Source organism: Papilio xuthus, unplaced genomic scaffold, assembly GCF_000836235.2.
Source record: "Papilio xuthus unplaced genomic scaffold, Pxut_1.1 DF826949.1, whole genome shotgun sequence".
NCBI lineage: Eukaryota > Metazoa > Arthropoda > Insecta > Lepidoptera > Papilionidae > Papilio > Papilio xuthus.
Genome location: NW_013531700.1, coordinates 2,240,190 through 2,258,526, shown reverse-complemented (window position 1 = coordinate 2,258,526; position 18,337 = coordinate 2,240,190). Strand labels below are relative to the sequence as shown.

The 18,337-nt window shown below is 33.6% G+C and overlaps 2 protein-coding genes across 3 annotated transcripts in view; one reads left to right on the top strand and one right to left on the bottom strand.

Moving 5' to 3' along the window:
* LOC106120721 (ring finger protein goliath) overlaps positions 1 to 18,337 on the top strand; it is a 55,945-nt gene that overhangs the window by 34,113 nt on the left and 3,495 nt on the right. Inside the window, exons 1-7 of one of the 2 annotated variants that reach the window (XM_013316108.1) lie at positions 8,373 to 8,387; positions 8,657 to 8,854; positions 10,272 to 10,371; positions 16,120 to 16,252; positions 17,359 to 17,476; positions 17,763 to 17,834; positions 18,094 to 18,176. In XM_013316108.1, the coding sequence (XP_013171562.1) occupies positions 8,382 to 8,387; positions 8,657 to 8,854; positions 10,272 to 10,371; positions 16,120 to 16,252; positions 17,359 to 17,476; positions 17,763 to 17,834; positions 18,094 to 18,176 (710 nt within the window). In that variant the 5' untranslated portion in view covers positions 8,373 to 8,381. Of the gene's footprint in view, positions 1 to 8,372; positions 8,388 to 8,656; positions 8,855 to 10,271; positions 10,372 to 16,119; positions 16,253 to 17,358; positions 17,477 to 17,762; positions 17,835 to 18,093; positions 18,177 to 18,337 lie in introns of those variants that run through there. The other variant, XM_013316107.1, reaches the window with a different exon arrangement.
* Positions 1,325 to 3,876, bottom strand: LOC106120722 (uncharacterized). Its single transcript, XM_013316109.1, has 2 exons — positions 3,548 to 3,876; positions 1,325 to 2,494 (listed from the first exon to the last, which is right to left on the bottom strand). Exons 1-2 carry the CDS (start codon positions 3,675 to 3,677, stop codon positions 1,962 to 1,964), a joined length of 663 nt encoding a protein of 220 aa, XP_013171563.1. The 5' UTR covers positions 3,678 to 3,876; the 3' UTR covers positions 1,325 to 1,961.

Sequence of the window (18,337 nt, the reverse complement as noted above, 5' to 3'; positions counted from 1 at the left end):
GTTTCGAAGACCACCGTTTAAAAATATAGTTATGTCTGTCTTCCCAAAGATAATGACAAGGATGACGATATGTTTTATCGGTGATTTTGGTCTTAATTTAATATCAAGGAAAAGTCCTCACATCGAATTGTTTAATACTAGGCATGCTGACATTGTAAACGATTTGAGCAGCGAATTCTTTGGTTGTCCAGTTCGCTAGCCGCTTGGTTTTCTTGTATTTATGTTTTTCTTTTTTCCTTTTTTAAAATTGCCTATTCTCTTTGCCATGTTATACTGTTATTTTTATTATCCATATGCGAAAACTATTATTATTTACATAGTTTTCCAGTTATTAAATAAATAAAATAAATTCCAAAGGTTCGGCGTTCAGTTTGAAAATGTTATCAAACCAACAACAGAACTACGGTTTATATGCCACGAAATCGTAACAATTTGCCTTATTTGTTATTTGATAAGCCGTACTAAAATCCGTTACAGCTGTGTAAGTTAACGACGTTGAATGCCCCATATTTTTATTCTTTCGTAAAACAAATACGTTACAGTATGCGAATATTTAACAAAACAAGTTTGTAATGTTAGAGTCCGTTTCCACTGCCATATGTTCAGCATATGAAAATATCAAATGTCATGTTTAGCGATGTTATCGTTGGTATAAACTTTATTTTACTCGTCCATTGTTGACAGAATTTTAATTTGTTAACTGCACTATTATAATTACATGTACATACTTACTCCGTTGGCGAAACTACACAAAATGGATCTTAAACTTATATAAAATGGCTAAACACTCACGTATTTTCGTCCGGTGGCGGCATTTTCATATTCTTCAGTGAGCGACGGGCCGCGTCCGCGAAATAATACCAGTACCACTCACCCCGATGAAGGGCCCCCGATGAGCTTGAAACTAGTCGGTGCCGCCACCGGACGACTATACGTGAGTGTTTAGCCGTTTGTATTTAAGTTAATTATAATGTCTCACGAAAGTTTGAACAACTTAAAATGGATCTTGGCTTGCGACACAAGGGATCAAAAATAAAATATTACAATTACTTTTAAAATAAAATAAAAATCATCTCGTATTTGCTATTTATTTTAAATTATTTAAAAGTATGTTATGGTAAAGTATGTACAATGACTGAGTTTCCATTGCCCTATCAATATGCACGTACACATTTCAACACTCATTCTCTATGACAAAATACAGAAACAGTTTTTTTTTTCAAGATTTAATGCAGTGGAAACACGTTAATAATAAAATGTGCGTTTTAGATTTCTATACTTGTGGTAGATATATTGAAATTAAAGATTCTTCTATCGAATTTTGTTACATTTTAGGAATAATTTGTGAAAAAATGTTTTGCAAAAATCTGAGAACCTTCGAAAAGGTTACTTACGTGACCCACTTTTTTACATTTGTTATATTTATCTAAAACTTAAGCGTATTTTATACTGTAAAGTACATAACTTAAATAAGCCCTGCACGTAAATATTAAATTGCATTGTTCCATCACCGATTTTCCCGTTCAATTCCTCATCATTTTTAAATTAAACAGTTTCATATAACGCCAGTACTGATTACAGATCAACTTTTTCTTCTTTTTTGTCGATAACTTACAGCCAGTACTTAACAGCGTATAATACCATTACCATTAGCATTAGCAAAAACATCGATTACTAAAGTGTATTTCTAGGAAGATGTAAGAACTTTTATTTACCACTTTAAATAAAAGTTGATGGTTCATAAATTGAATTGTACCAGACAGCTAGACAAAGTGCATTCGCTTCGAAGCGATTCCATAACGAACTTCAAAAATGTATGGAACTGACCCGTGACCATTACATGACCTATCGAAAGTTCGCGTCGAAACGAATGCACTTTAACTAGACCCGCAGTTATTTCAACGGGCTGTGATTCACCGTAACCAGTTATTTTTTTTAATTTTGGAAATCTTTGAACTAAATTATTCATCATTACTCAGCATCGCTTGCACGACCTCCAATTCTCCACAAATTAAATCTTGTATTTTAGATCTGAGTCGAAGTTTTCGATCTATTGGTATTTCTTTCATATAAGGTAGAAGGCTTTCGAAGAACAATAAATCGTCATTAGAACCTCTGGCTATATCATTTTCGAGTATTTTTAGTTTTTTCCTTTCCAATTCTATTAATGTATCACTTGTCGTTGCTAAAGCTTGTAACTTTCTTTTCCTTGTTGTTGGCGTGGTATGAGATGTTTCAGAAGAGGATTGTCCAGGGGAAAGAGGTTCAGGGTTAGCGATGGCATCTAAATTGGTGATGTATATTTCATCACCGTCGTATTCTTCCTGCTTGTTAGTCTTGTGAGACGTCAGCGTTTGTCTTAGGAACTGCATATCATCGAAGTATTGCCATGAACTAATCTGTTCCTCTCCTTCTGGTGTTTTGCTGTCAAGTTTTTGACATTCCTTAACGTAGTACGATCTTAGATTTTTCCATCTCGATTTTACTGATTTTACTGTAACAAAGGATATATATTACTTATTCATGTGAAATGGAAGGTTTGTGGTAGGTTAGGTAACGGCACTCTTATATGTATTTTTATATGGATAACGCTTTGTTGACTTTTTTCATGTTTGACCTACTAAAGTGGTTAAACGTCACACAACCTTTGTTGTTTAAACCCACTTTTGAATTGCGTTATCTTTTCTTAAGCGTTCCATTGTGCGAAAACATGTATATAAACTATAGAAGGTAAAAGTTCTGTATCAATACGTTTAAATATAATATCGTAATAAACACACAAAATCACAACAAAGACTTTGAATTGTACTATACCCACTCAGTGCAAGCTAGGGCTGTCCATTTCCATTAGACTACGTCCACATAGTCAGGCGGCTAGCTTACCCTCTAGACCCTAGTGGCTTTCATTCTAGGTACTTGCTTAGATACAGGGTTGTCGCACTGATAGTGATTTGCATGGCCCTAGGTGCTTTAGTCATTTGCTTTCACTAGGTGACTAGTGACAGGTGCTATGTCACTTTCAAAAATAGCTCTTAAACTGCTTAAAGAAAATTCTATTTTAAAATATATACCATTTCGCGCCTTATCTTTCATGTAAATTTCGACACGAGTTGATCATCACGACATTAATAAGTGATGATCAAGTCATAGGGAGTTCAATGTATTATATAAAGTTGTGTGATAGAGGTTCCTTTTAAAAACTGATACAATTAATATTTTATTCAATTTTAACTTCGACACACGCCAAGCGGATGGATAACTAGGCGCCAAGCGTGCAGAGCGGCTGCTCGCGACAATTCTAAAACGTTCGTTTTACTGAGCTACTCGCTAGATGGCTCTCTAAGCTGTAGGCGCTAAGCAAGCCGCCTGTCTGTGCAAACGTAGACCCGAGAACTGCTAACAAAAAAAAAAGAAAATTCAGTGCAATTCAGCTTCAGCCATAGCCCTAATTTCCACCATACAAACTCTTACAAGTGGGAACCCTATCCAAGGTCACCACAGATACACTTATGTGTACACACAACTTACGACTCTAAATAATACGCACCATCTTTGTTTACTTCGTTCGCGACTTCTTGCCAGAGACATTTCAGAACATTGGAATTTCTATGTAGACCACTGGCTGGATTCCATATTGGTTCTCTTCGAGATACTGCTTCTATTAGAATGTTGTCCATTTTTCTGCCACGTTACGATACAAAGACGTCTGTACGGCTGGAGGCCGCCTGGCTACTATCGAGCGAGGGGCGAGGAGGAGGAGGGGTAAGCCGCCATGTTGAATCATCGTGCCGCCAACCAAGGCACTCGCGCCGAGCAGTTTATCGATAACTTTACTCGATTTAATCGACATTTCAACATCATTATTAAGCCACAGACAACTTAAAGAAGATGACAGCTAGTATGTAAAGAAGTTCACTTTTACTAACAGCAAAAATTTTTTATATTTTTTTTCTTCATTACTTTAATCGTTTAAGCAAAAGGTTTATTCATATGATCATTTCGACAAGCACTGTAATTTCTAAGTTCATATTTGATGGAATAAACACATAAGTCATGAATATTAATAGCCACAAATTATTCTCATCCCTTTCATTCTTCTTCTTCCCTCTTCTTACTTTTAGTAAAGATCTTTTGCCAGTGAAACCTTATGGTTATATTTTTATATTTACAGCAACGAAACGTCAAAAAGAATTACATCTTTTAAGAAAACTCATATAACATGTATCGTTGTGCATCGAAAGTTCCGTTTTGGATTATTAATGCCAAATTATTTATGCCAATTAACTGCGTGCCCAGAAGGGTTTTTGTCGTCCTTTGATCAAATTAAACGGGTCCTACTTACTCTTTAAATTTTATGAAGCGTATTATTTGACCTTTAAAAGGGTTATTTATTGAAAAGGTAAGGTAAGGTATAATAATTAAAATTAATAACACACACTATCATTTAAACTTGAATCTATATATCACCATGTTTATATATTTTTTTAAAGAACGAAATACTTTGTTGTCCCTACCCTGTCTACCAGTTAATATTATCTTTCTACGCTAAACTCTTTTCTGTCCGAGATAATTAAATTTTCAGCAAACTGAATGGCACTTGGCCAGCAAATCAAATCGATTTAAGAGTCAACGCACTCGTTGTTTATAAATATTTTCCAAAAAAAATCACGCAAAAATGTTATAGTCGTTTTGAATATTTATTAATTCGCGAACGATGTTTTTTTGGCTAATAATATATCGAACTACTGAAAGTCAATGTCAATGCTCTTTGCTCGAAGTATTTAGGTATTTCTATGGCTATTTAAAAAATATAAAAATAAATAACACAGCTGCAATAAAATAATGTATGTCAAAGCAATAAAAAGCCTTTAGTTGGTACAAATTTATACTTTGTGTTGATTTGATAGTCAAGAGTTACAGATTTCGTCCATCGTGTTTTTTTGTAATTTTTTTGAGATTGGAACAATTGTATTCCAAATTTAAATTTAAAATAATATTTCAGTGTATACAAGTAGTTGATAAGCGTGAAAGAACAATAATATATTTCACTATTTTCGTAGATTCTATGGATGTTTCTTTGAAAGTATCTTCGGAACGGCTGCATTTCGCTGAAATTTAGCATAGATGTAGAACATGTCTGGAAGAACACATTGGCTACTTAATATAATAAGTTTTTTTTTAATTCCACGCGAACGGAGTCTCGAACGACAACTAGTATATATATAAAGATGTAGATAATTACTAATTTATTTTATGTATTTCCTGGAATAAATAATATATTCCATTGTAACTAATGTCGCACCGGATACGAGCTATTTGGTGTAATATGATAACCTCAATATGGCACTTTACTAAAAATAATTGTACGTAAACATAATAACTGAAAAAACTGTATAGAAGCATAGAAATAGTATTCTTAAGTAAATACGTAATACGACGAATGTTACTCGCAATTAGGAAAAACGTCAACTTGGCAGTCGGGCTTTTTTTTAATTATGTACTGTTTGGTCTAATTACGAATAAGAAATAAGAAACAAGGAAGCAATAAGAAAGGGTCGACTTTTATATAGTACACATATTTATATTTATTTTGGACAGCAACAGTTGACATGCGTGCATTTAAATTACTTTGTAAGGTAAATAGATGATTCATAAAGTGGCAATCATCTTAAAATGGACGCGTTCATCGGGTTGAGTCACATGCGAATAGGGTTGACACCTGTTCGTGTTTAACCCAAATTATTTCATACTTCAAAGGATTATCATTTGCTTATGGGACAAAATGGGGGGTTTAAACAAATGACTGGATTTTTGTGTCGCTCGCGAAAAAAACAACATCCAGTAATTTGCTCCTACAAGATTAAGGGTCGTTTTTGTTTTGTGGTTTGTTGACAAATGGTTGTCGTTTATAGTTGGCAGCCCTATATATGATACAGTAAGTAAACGTAGACAAACCTCGCGGTCTGTTAATACCGAACGATTTTCGTCTTTACGTGTTACGAATAGAGTTGAGAATGGAATGTGTTAATTATCATTTAACCTTATTTTGTTTGAATCGGTGTATACTCTGTATTTGGAGACCTCAGTTAATTTTAGTATTTACAGCTATCGTAATAAGGACTATAAAACCGTGATCAGTTGTAAAATTAAATGCGCGTTTGGGCATGTATAGGCGTAGTTTGTTATTGTTATGTTAAACAATTAAATCAGTAGCGATAATTCGAGAAGTTGTAAGTTTCAGTTTGGTTTTGTTATACTAATTTATATTTATTTTTTTACTAGAATAGATGGCAAATTTTTGTTGTATAAAACACATTTTTCAAAGTAATATTCTAAAAATAATTTTCTAATTTTTCGAAATTTATGGTGTACCTACATAAACTTTTTTTTTTCAAAAACATGATTATTGTAATCTATTTACATATTAAAAGAAAGTCGTGTTAGTTACACTATTTATAACTCAAGAACGGCTTTACCGATATGGCTGAAAATTGGTGAGGAGGTAGCTTAGAGCCAGGACAGGATACTATTTATTCTTTTTTCGAATTTATGCCTTAAAGAGCTGCTTTTTATTTAACTTACTAATATTATAAATGCGAATGTATATCCACGCGGACGGAGTCGCGGGCGACAGCTAGTAATGGATATATATCTCGTAACTTTAAATTATTCATAGAAAAAGTTATCGTCTACTTCTGTTCTATGCCAAAATAAATACATGCAAGACAAAAAATAACACTTAACCCACTCGCATAGTCATAATTTTTATTTTACGACATATAATAAAATATACATCGTGTTGTGGCAACATTGATCTAAGCCGGATAACCGTGTTTATCCGGCTTACATGTGTGAAGTATTGTACCGGATTTTCATTATCGTAAAAATATTATTTATTTTAAACGTTATTTATCTTTGATGTATTTCTTTAGTAAAAAAAAGTAATTTTAAAAGCCAGTAATCCCGAATTAAAACTTTACCGATTTAGCCGACTTTACCTAAAGTAAGCAAAGTTGTGACGAAGATGAACAAGATCGTCGGTTTATATCCCCATTACGATGACAGTTTAACGCTTTAAGGAAATATACAAATAGAAATGACACTTCACCCATAAACTGCTTCAACCGCTTAGGTCACAAATATAATTTCGGTCAATTTATTTACCTACTGTTTCATTCTTCAATCATACGCTAAAAATTTAAATTGGTTTGATCGTAATTCACTCAGATGGCGCTACGTACGTTCTCCTTACGAGAATAACATCGGGGCCGAATAAGGAAGCGGAAGTCAAGGTGAGCCGCTCATTGTGATTGCGATCACGTCGAGCTGAGCCACTGGCCGGTTTGTTTACTCTGTGCAATTGTTTTAGGGTTGCCAACTTCACGGATGTACACAGGAATGAACATAGGGATGTGACAAAAACTAATGTATTAAACGGCTAAACACTCCGGTATTTATTTGGTGTGTGCACCGATAATTTAATAGGGATGTGACGTTTAAAATTTTGCACATGGTAATATAACCCTGAAACGCCTCTTAAACGGTCCAACTTTGTGTCGATCTTAAGATGTATATTGTGGACGAAATATAGCAATATTCTGTACTAGTGCATTTCAAACATATGCTTTAACGATGCCTACAGCTTAACATTATATCTTCATAAAATTGACGATGCATTTTCTCTCTAATGTCCCTCGTGGTTGTAGCAGGCGTTCACTTCAAAGAGCTTGTCATATTTTGCGAGGATTTATTCGTGTGATTTATGTTCATTTCCCTATTTCATGTTTTATTTTTAGAAGACATAAATTATATCTTCTATGTTTACATGAATTACATCGATTTCAAAGGTTTATATAGATTAATAGGAAAATTATAAATTAAAAAATATCAATTGAATAATACATTTATTAAAGGTTTCCACTTTTTCAAATTCTTTTTTTTCGTCTCAGAGACGTAGAAAAAAACATTTTAAGCTTAAAAATTTGAACAAAAAAATGTTTGCTCTTCCGAAATCGACAGATATTTAAGATTAGCTACTGAAGTCAGAAGAGTTATTTAAAAATAACAGACATTTTAATTTATATTTGAGCATACAAAAATGTTTTATTTATAAATGTTCCGAAGGGACAGATGGCAACTGCTGATGAATAAACATAAGGCGAGTGACGTCATAGAAACTGTTTGGATTGGCCAATACCGCCTCAAGTCCAGCGAACCTTACATTGTATCGTATTATGTATGTCTACAATATACTATGACTTATGAATCTTGATACTTTAAACCAGTATAAAACTTTTAAAAAAATCTTGTTCTTTTTTACATGTCTTTCATTGTTTTTTTTTACTAAATAATGACACTAAAAGGGACAGAAATATCGAAACATGAAGGTAGCCAACATTTTTTTTTTTTACAAAAAACTACTAGTTACAGTCATTTGTTCACAGAAAATCTTTGAACACGTAGCAATTCAAATGAAATGAACGCAACGTTAGTCAAAGTAAAGCCAAAAAATTAGGACAAGTATAAATATGTCATATTCAAATTGGTCATTCGTAACCGGTTAATTTGATTCAAACAAACTTTCCCAAAAGTTTAACCTAGAATCCATATTTTTCATTAACATTTTGTTTAATTGACTTGTTTCCATTGTCAACAGACTGGTAAATACGGCGAGGGTTTCGTGGGCTCTTCGCGAGGGGTTGCTGTGCACGTGCGGGCTGTGGGGCCGGAGGGGGAGAAGGACCACACTGGCTGCAAATGGCCGCTGCTGTCATCCGCCGCGCCCGGAGAGCCTCTGCCGACTGAACCTTGGGTTGCGGTTATTAAACGAGGGAATTGTAACTTTGAGATCAAGGTATGTTTGATAATCAGATTTATTTTTATTGCTATCTCAGTTTTTATAACGAGAATGTGAAGGATGTCAATATAATTTTGTTCAAATGTTTAATAAGTGGTAACCCAATGTTAAAATCTCATATTTCGCTTACGATATTGTAGTGTATGCATAAACGTAGTGTTGTTTGTCTCTAGCGTACACGCCATAAGTACATGCCAGAGAGAGGGGACAGACGATGTCAGACTTTTGGACCGGCAACACGTGTCGGTCGGTCGGTGTCGAGCCAAATATAACGCAACGAATGCTACAGATATGACTTAGAAAGTAACTATCTACAGACTGACCTCATATTTAGTTGAATTCAAAGTACTGATTTTTTTTTTATCCTATAGCGATATTCTTTACATACGTGGTACAATTGTAACCTTGAGTTTTCAATGCTGAAACATCTAATAAAATAAAAAAATCTTTTAATCCAGTCTCTCAGTCAGTTCTCCTTGAAATATTAAATATAGTAAGTTTCTATACAAGTGGGAACTAAATATTGATGCGTTATCAACAAATATTATCAAGCGACACCTAATATATAGATATCTCTCGCATGTGTATCTATTTCTCGTTACATTGTCATAAAATAGTGTAATCAGTCTAGTCATGACTTCATATCTGACCCTATATTAAATGTATCAGGATTACATGATATAGTGTTGTAGTATTAATAACCTAAAGGAGAGATCAAGTTGAGCTTAGTATTACGGTCATTTTCCACTACCGAAACACATCAAAACATGTTGTTTCATTTTTCTCAAGGATAATAAGAGGGACGACAATACTGTTTATTACGTACTAAAATAACTTCTTGATTAATAACATTATATAGTATCCACTTTAAAATCTACTAATCATAGAAATGCGAATGTTTGGATAGATAGATGGATGGATGGATGGATGGATGTTTGAAGTTATCTCCGTTACGGCTCAACGGATATTGGCACAGATGTAGAGCGTAGTCGGAAATAACACATAGGCTACTCATTATTATATTCGTCATATTTTTTGTAATCATACAGATGATTGTTGTGCTATTACAATATTTATTTGTAAAATATCAGACGACACAGAAAATAATCAAAAAACAAATGATAAGCGCTCTATACCTTGTCTAGACAGGATAGTATCATTGATCTGACGGTACTAGACTTATTAATTCCAATGTCCGATATAAAAGATTGATCTGCCGATAACTGGCGAGTAAGTAACTGGTGGATAAGTGGTAATGCTGGCTGAAAATTATACAATAAAAACTTTTTTATAGTTTTTGCTGAAGAAAGAATTAAAAGCGATGTTTAAACTCCCTTGTCACCTTACATACAATATGCGCTTTTAAAGATGTTGCGGCAGTGAAATTCCACTCTAATGTATATTGTTGTTTTAGGTGAACAATGCGTGGCGCGCCAACGCCACCGCGGTCCTAATCTACAACGACCGCGACGCCCCCGATCTTGAGAAGATGAAATTATCTACAGATAATGGACGTAAGTTAATCCTTTTATTAAATATCCTAATAACATGTATGTGAAGATGTGGTACTAACACTACTCTGTGGTTTTACCATCTTTTATCATAAGTTTTTCAGTTTTCTCTCTAAGACCATTCGTACATAAGTCTATTTGGTCAGAACAGGCATAGCGACTGAACTGTACAGATATGCTCCGCCATCTTGAATATAGCTAGCAAGCGAATGGTTATGGTTACGACAGAACCAAAAGCATTCGCTTAAAAAATCGCTAGATTTTTTCTGAGTATGTAACTATGTTCTTACGTATGTTGGTTTGTTAGTATTTATTTCAATTACATTGTGTCCACCTATGTGTTATTCTATTTGTATATAGTATAGTTTTTATTTTACACGAATAACTAGGTAATTATAATTTGTAATACAAAACACATGAGACGTAATTCCTCATTGTTTTAAATTCAGATCCGTTTTTGTGACGTTATATAATATGCTGTATTATTTATTTCTCATTGTATCATGACCTTCACATAGATATTTTTATGAGTTTTAAGTTATAAATCGAAGAGTTATCATCCGTCTATAGAATACATATTTATGTATGTAAGTATTCTTTAATTTAAACTATCTATCACACATACATGTATCCTATCGATAGATTAAAGTAATCCCCCGAACCCGAACCCGAGTTTAATCTCTCACATTTTTTTATTATATTTTTGACTTGAAGGTGTGTATTTTATTAGAGCAACTAGTTGTCGCCAGCGACTTCGTCCGCGCAGAATAAAAAAAATGTAATTTGTAGCCTATGTGTTGTTACAAACCATGTTCTATATGTATCTTAAAGTTCATCGAGATTAGTTCAGCCTGTTTGGAGATCTTCAAATAAACATCCAAAAAAATCCTATCAATTCATCCATCTAAACATTCCCATTTGTAATTCTTCTTCTTGTTCTACTTCTTCTTCTACTTCTACTTCTACTTCTTCTTCTACTTCTTCTTCTTCTTCTTCTTCTTCTTCTTCTTCTTCTTCTTCTACTTCTTCTTCTACTTCTTCTTCTACTTCTTCTTCTTCTACTTCTTCTTCTACTTCTTCTTCTACTTCTTCTTCTACTTCTTCTACTTCTTCTTCTACTTCTTCTTCTACTTCTTCTTCTACTTCTTCTACTTCTTCTTCTACTTCTTCTACTTCTTCTTCTACTTCTTCTACTTCTTCTACTTCTTTTTCTTCTTCTACTTCTTTCTTCTTCTTCTTCTTTTTTAATGCCGTTAGAACGGAGTCACGGATTACAGCTACTAAATATACCCATCAGCTGAATTAATAGTACAACCATTTCACATTTTCACTTATTATGTTTGTGATTACTTCATACATGTTAAATTTTATCACAAGTCCTTCACTAAGCATTTATCGATGTGATAAAGTATTGCGACATTCGTTTGATAACCTCTTACAGTTTTAAGCACAGATTGATAGATTAATTTTATTAATTAAAAATGTTTATAAAATTATTTCGTTTTAACTTTTTTATGATTGTAACAAAAGGCATCATCGACATATTATAGTCTTCTTGATTATAAAATGTCTACAGCTCAAGAGCCTATCTAATTACGGGATGACTAGGCTGTAGTCAGTAGAGTCAAAATAGCCCAGTGCGGGTTGGTTGACTTCACATATATTTTTGAACTCGCTGTCGCCCAAGACTCCGTCGGCGCAGTGTTAAAAAAAACTATTGGTCGCAGCGTAATCTTATATAGCCTAAAGCCTTCCTCTATAAATGGACTATCCAACAAAAAACTAATTTTTCAAATCGGATCATAGTTCCTGAGATTAGTGCGTTTAAACAAACAAACAAACTCTTCCGCTTTATAATCTTATATATAAAATTCTCGTGTCACAATTTTCGTTCCCATACTCCTCCGAAACGGCTTGACCGATTCTGATGAAATTTTGTGAGCATATTGAGTAGGTCTGAGTATCGGCCAACATCTATTTTTAATCCCGCGCGAACGAAGTCGCAGGCGACTAGGCTAGTATTAGTATAGATTACTTTTCAGATATGTGCAAGTTGCATTTGACCGTAAGAACGTCAGATGTACATATTATGAAATTTTAAAATCGAAAAACACATTGGTACAAGTATCGCGAGGATCGAACTTGGATGTATAAATGCCCATCCGGTTCGTTTAACTGCTGAACAACTGTTATTGATTATAACAGTTAATTCGTAGTTGAATGAAAACTACAAATAATTATTGTTATTAACCGTTAGATAAATTGGCTATTATTATAATTCCTACAAATAATAGCTCTTTGAATTTCCTATATTATTAAAATAAATATATCTATGCGTTGTTACTTTTAACCTTTATAAGGTTTTAAAAGGTTTTAGCAATTATTATTGATTTACTTTAGTCCTAGCACATATGGAAAGAAATTCAAAGTGTGTAAAATTAACCCGCACATAGCCATCGTGGCGGCTATGGTCTAGGCAAAACTAACTTTGGCAGGCTCCGAGCCCGTCGGGAGGGATAAGCAGCCGACTACACATACTACAGTTGGAGAGTCAAGAAAACGAATAGTTAGTGAAATATAGGCAAGGAATGATCATATAAAGTAAAAAAATACCTATCGCCCGCGACTCCGTCCGCGTCGATATATAAAAAACTTAATTAGTGTAGCCTTTGTGTTCCTTCAGACTATGTTCTATACGTTTGCCAAATTTAATCGAGATCCGTTCAGCCGTTCTAGAGATATCTTCAAACACCCATCCATCCATACATATCACATCCATCTAAACATTCATAATATTAGTGAGTTAAATAAGAAGCAGCTCTTCAAGGTATAAATTCGAAAAAAAGAATAAATAGTATCCTATGTCCGTCTCCTGGCTCTAAGCTACCTCCTCACCAATTTTCAGCCATATCGGTAAAGCAGTTCTAGAGCTATTAATAAAACACGACTTTCACATATACAGATTATTACTATAATATGTAGTTAAAAGTAAGAAATAATATTATATATCTAGTTATTATACAATAGTTCTTGTAGTATTGAATTTTGTATTTACGTCATGATTTTTTTACGCGTATTAAAATGCCATTGTCCAAGCCTACTTCTTTGTTCATTTACCTTTGTCATGTGAGTAGGTTTCCACTGCGGAAACATTCGCATAAGATACTGTCATCTCTATCTTTCTATTTGAAATAACTGAGATAAGAATATATATTTATTTTGTATGTTTGAACAGTGGAAACGCACCTTAATATAGCGAGGTCAACTGGTCCGCCAACGGTCCCTTGTATTCTACTTTCGTAGTAACTACTCGTAAACATAATTAATATTTCTTTGTTTATCTATTCTGTGTCTTACTGTCATACTCAGAGATGTTAATTGGTCGCTAAGGAGATACTTTTTAATCTCAAATTGAAAGTTGGTCTTTTTATTAGTAACTTTGATAAAGTTTGTCAAGTCAAGTTTGAAAAGCAAATAACATGAATTTACAATTTTATTTTTAAATTAAATTGAATTAAATCTTTCGCTGCCTATACCTACATATCGTCTTTATATGGAAATGATGTCGATCAAACGTCATAGCTCATAAGTAATCGATATTCATTCGACTAGGGCGCCCCCTTCCGAGTTACCCAATAACTCATCAATATCAATTTCCTTCGCCTCTTTTCAATTATCATCCACAGTCTAATTGAATGCGTTTATATTCTGTTGTCAGAAAAAACTTACGGAAGGAAATTATATTACTCTTACTAATATTATAAATTCAAATATTTGGATGGATGGATGTTTGTTTGAAGGTATCTCCGGAACGGCTGCATGGATATCGCTGAAATTTGACATATATGTAGAACACAGTCTAGAAGAACACATAGGCTACTAATTAAGTTTTTTTTTTTAATTTTGCGCAGACAGTCACGGGCTATAGCTAGTAATTGATATAAGCATTAAAACCATTTATTTGTTGATAAAATGATATGTAGTCAGTTATATTTGCTATACTAACTTCCGCAAAAAGAATAAGGCAAATAATTTAATCTCAACCAACAAAATGGCTTGTGATTTAGTCACCATTTCAAGGAAAGTTTCCCTAAAGAGAAACAGAAATGACGAAATAATATGAAATATCTTTCATCATAAATCAATCCGAATGCTACCGTAAATATTTTCATATACATTCTCATCGCATTCCAAATTTAAATGTGATTTTCGAACGGTTTCTCAAGTCTGTATGTTTTTAGCCGACTTCAAAAAGAAGGAGGTTATCAATTCGTCTGTATGTTTTTTTATGTGTGTTACCTCCGCCTTTGGAGCTCCGATTTTGAATTTTTTTTGATCGAAAGGGTTTCATTCTTTTTATAAATTTTAAATAGATTTTGAGTTGAAGTTGAAAATGCGTTACGAAAATTTAGGACTTTATTCCTTTCTTCGCTTACGCAGGTTTAACTATAGAACCTATGTAAAGATGATGTATGAAACCCATAGACATGGGGACAAGATTTTTAAGTATGTTCTTGCTGGATGTCGCCTAAGACTTTGTCCGTACGAACTTATGTGTTCTTCCAGACTATTCGACATCTATGCCAAATTACCTAAATCTGTTTAGCAGTTTTGGAGATACCTTCTCTTCTAATGTTTGTTACATTCATCCAAAATCCATCTAAACATTTGCATTTATAATATTAGTAACATTATATGACGCGTTAATCATATTAAACAAAAGAGCTTTGTAAGGCATTGTTGGGTAAGAGACGACGAATGTGTCTTATCAGTTACAAGCAGTAATTAATTGTCTAAGCAAACGTGATGATATCCAAGTTGTAGGTATGATAAAATCTTCAGAGAATTACACACGTCATTTTCGAAAATTTCTCTCGGAATTCAATCCAATTATCAATAATACAATTCCAACTAAGACAGATGTATCGAAAATTTATCATATTTTATTGAATTTATTTTTTTATTTAAATGAAAATGGATTGAGTACCTTGGCAAGCAATGGATCGTGATTATTGGGTTTGTAAATCTGTCGTTTGTTAACTATAACGTTATTCAAAGTAAAACATGTTGGGATAATAGGTTGTTAGTAATAACGGTAACATAAGTTATGTGTTGTTCAGTGCTAGGATTCCCCTGATATATAAGGCTACCATGTGTTCATTTAACAAAGCAACAATGATATACATGTTACTACATTATGATTGATTATTACGATATTTTATGGAACGTTAGAAAGTACCAAATTCCTATTCGTATATTATTTCTTATGACTCCAAAGATTTAAATGTGCCTTCCTTCTAATAACAGGACAATGTTGGTTTGTAAGTCAATTTTTTTGTCCTTTATTATCATTTGAATTATTTTTCACTACAAATTGTTAGTACAGTCAGATTTAATTACTTACTCCGCTGGCGCATCGACCCAAAGTGGGTCTTGGCCTCCGACACAAGAGATCGCCAAAGTCGACTGTCTTGCGCCTTCTCCTGCCAGTCCATCGCTTGTAGCTCCCGCAGATCCAATTAGATTTAATTAATTGAATTAAATTATTTATTGTATGTTACAAGCAATTTCAACCTATGTAGCAATAGATGGGTCAAATTAAATAGTAATCCACAACTTGTTATAACTAATTACAAATCTAGTTTGATACATTACTATGTAAAATAACATGCAAACAAATGAATACTGTTAATATTTTATAAATTGTGTCTAATGTCCACTCTATATTTATTTGAATATCTCTGGTTACAGGCAATATAAGCGCTGTGTTCACATACAAGTGGAAGGGCGAGGAGATCACACGGCTGGCGGACAACGGTACCCGCGTCATGGTGGCTATTATTAAAGGCAGACAGACTATTACCCGCATCACCGGTGTCAACAAGTATGTAGAAATAACCCTTTATACTAGCGGTCTCCCGGGATTCCGTCCGCGCGTAATTAAAAGAAACATAATTAGTAGCCCATGTGTTTTTCCAGACTCTATATATATGCCAAATTTTGACAAGATCCGTTCAACCGTTGTTGAGATACCTTCAAACATCCATCCATCCAAACATTCGCATTTATATTAGTAAGATTAGTAAGTAACTGATGTAAGGTCCAATATCCCAATTATCATTAGTCTACTATACGTCCCTACTGAGGGGTTCGAGCCTACTCTAAGTCAAGAGTGTTGGTTGACGTCACACATCTTTGAATTTCTTCTCAAATATGTGCAGGTAACATTACGATGTTTTCCTTATGCCTAATCTAATAAATGTACATTTTTTAAATGAATAATATAAAAAAACACATTGGTACAGATTACAAATCAAGTGTTTCTTTATCTTTGTAATATTTGAAATAGTGATGAAACCGCATTTATCTTATGAAATGATTAGCTGCAATAAATATAGACTTGCATTCCTTCCTCTAAACCGCGAACACTTGGAATCTGTCCACAATATCTAGAATCAAGGTTTTCCGTTTCAATTAATTCCTAGTGACATTTTCGTACTATATTTAGCTTGAATTTTCCATAGGAGTGTGGTAACATTGTTACTGCAATTTTTTTAAGGGACAGTCAGATATGTATTTTATATGCATAGATTTATATGTCTACTTATTTCTATAGATATAATTTTACATACAAATTTGACGTCGACGAGAACACAGAGGAAATGTACCCTAACATATAGCCTCTAGACATTTATGCTCTAAATTACCTCTTAATAACCTCGACCTAAGTTAATCACACTGACTTTACATCTTTTGATTTTTTAATAGGACAAGAGGGCACTAGCAACTAGCAGCGGATCGTCTAACGTCCTTCGATAACATAACCACTTACTATCTAGTGGGTTTATGGTCTAGCACTAGTTTATTTAAAAAAAATCGATCGGACGGCCATTGACAAGACAAGAGTAACCGTAGATTTATTGCTGGCCTTTAAGAATGTATGGTCTTTTCTTGAATTTAATATTAATGTAGTATTCTGTGGTATTTCAGGACATCGGTACTGTTCGTGTCTATTTCCTTCATCGTCCTGATGGTGATCTCTCTAGCGTGGCTCGTCTTCTACTACATCCAGCGCTTCCGATACATACACGCAAAGGATCGCCTCTCTGTATGTATACTTTTGCTCCTTTATTCTGGGTTCCCACTGGTGAAACATTTGTATAAAAATATGTTGTCATACCAATAATTCCCTTTAAAAAGACAAAGTAATATGTTTTAACACAAATGTTGGCAAGTTGTAATGTTTAAAATTTGTTAGATTTTAAAATGAACAAATTAATTAAATTTTCTTATTAAATAATATTTAGATGTCATATAAATGTTTATCTTATTATACATGGTGATCTAAAAAAAACTAACTTTTTGTTTCAATGTATGATTTATTTTATTTACAGAAACGCTTATGTTGTGCTGCGAAGAAGGCGCTTTCTAAGATTCCTACTAAAAGCCTTAAGACTGACGATCGAGTAAGTGATAAAAAATATCTGACTAATATAATAAATCCGAATGTTTTAATTGTATGGATGGGATATGCAGATGGATGTTTGTTAGAAAGTATCTCAAGAATGAATCTTACTGAAATTTGGCATAGATGTGGAACATAGCCTAGAAGAACACCTAACCTACTTATCTTTTTTCAATACCACACGGAGTCTCGGGCGAAAGCTACTATTATTTATAATATACATACTAATGTCTGTAATGTGGTTTGTCTGTCTGTCCCAGGAAGTGCAAGGAGATGGCGAATGCTGCGCCATCTGCATAGAGCCTTACAAAGTGTCGGAAACGCTAAGATCTCTTCCTTGTGGGTGAGTAAAATTATGTAAGATTATAGAAATTGATGATAATTAAAATACTTAAGCCATTTTTACAATTTTATTTTTGAAATAAAAAAAAACATAGTGTTACCCTACATTCTGAAAATATACATTTTTGTATAAATGTTTCATCAGTGGAAACTCACCTTAAC

Coding starts and splice junctions, on each gene's coding strand:
- LOC106120722 (XM_013316109.1), bottom strand. CDS start 3,677: ATGGACAACATTCTAATAGAAGCAGTATCTCGAAGAGAACCAATATGG. Junction 2,495..3,547: donor GAACGAAGTAAACAAAGATG/GTGCGTATTATT, acceptor CCTTTGTTACAG/TAAAATCAGTAAAATCGAGA.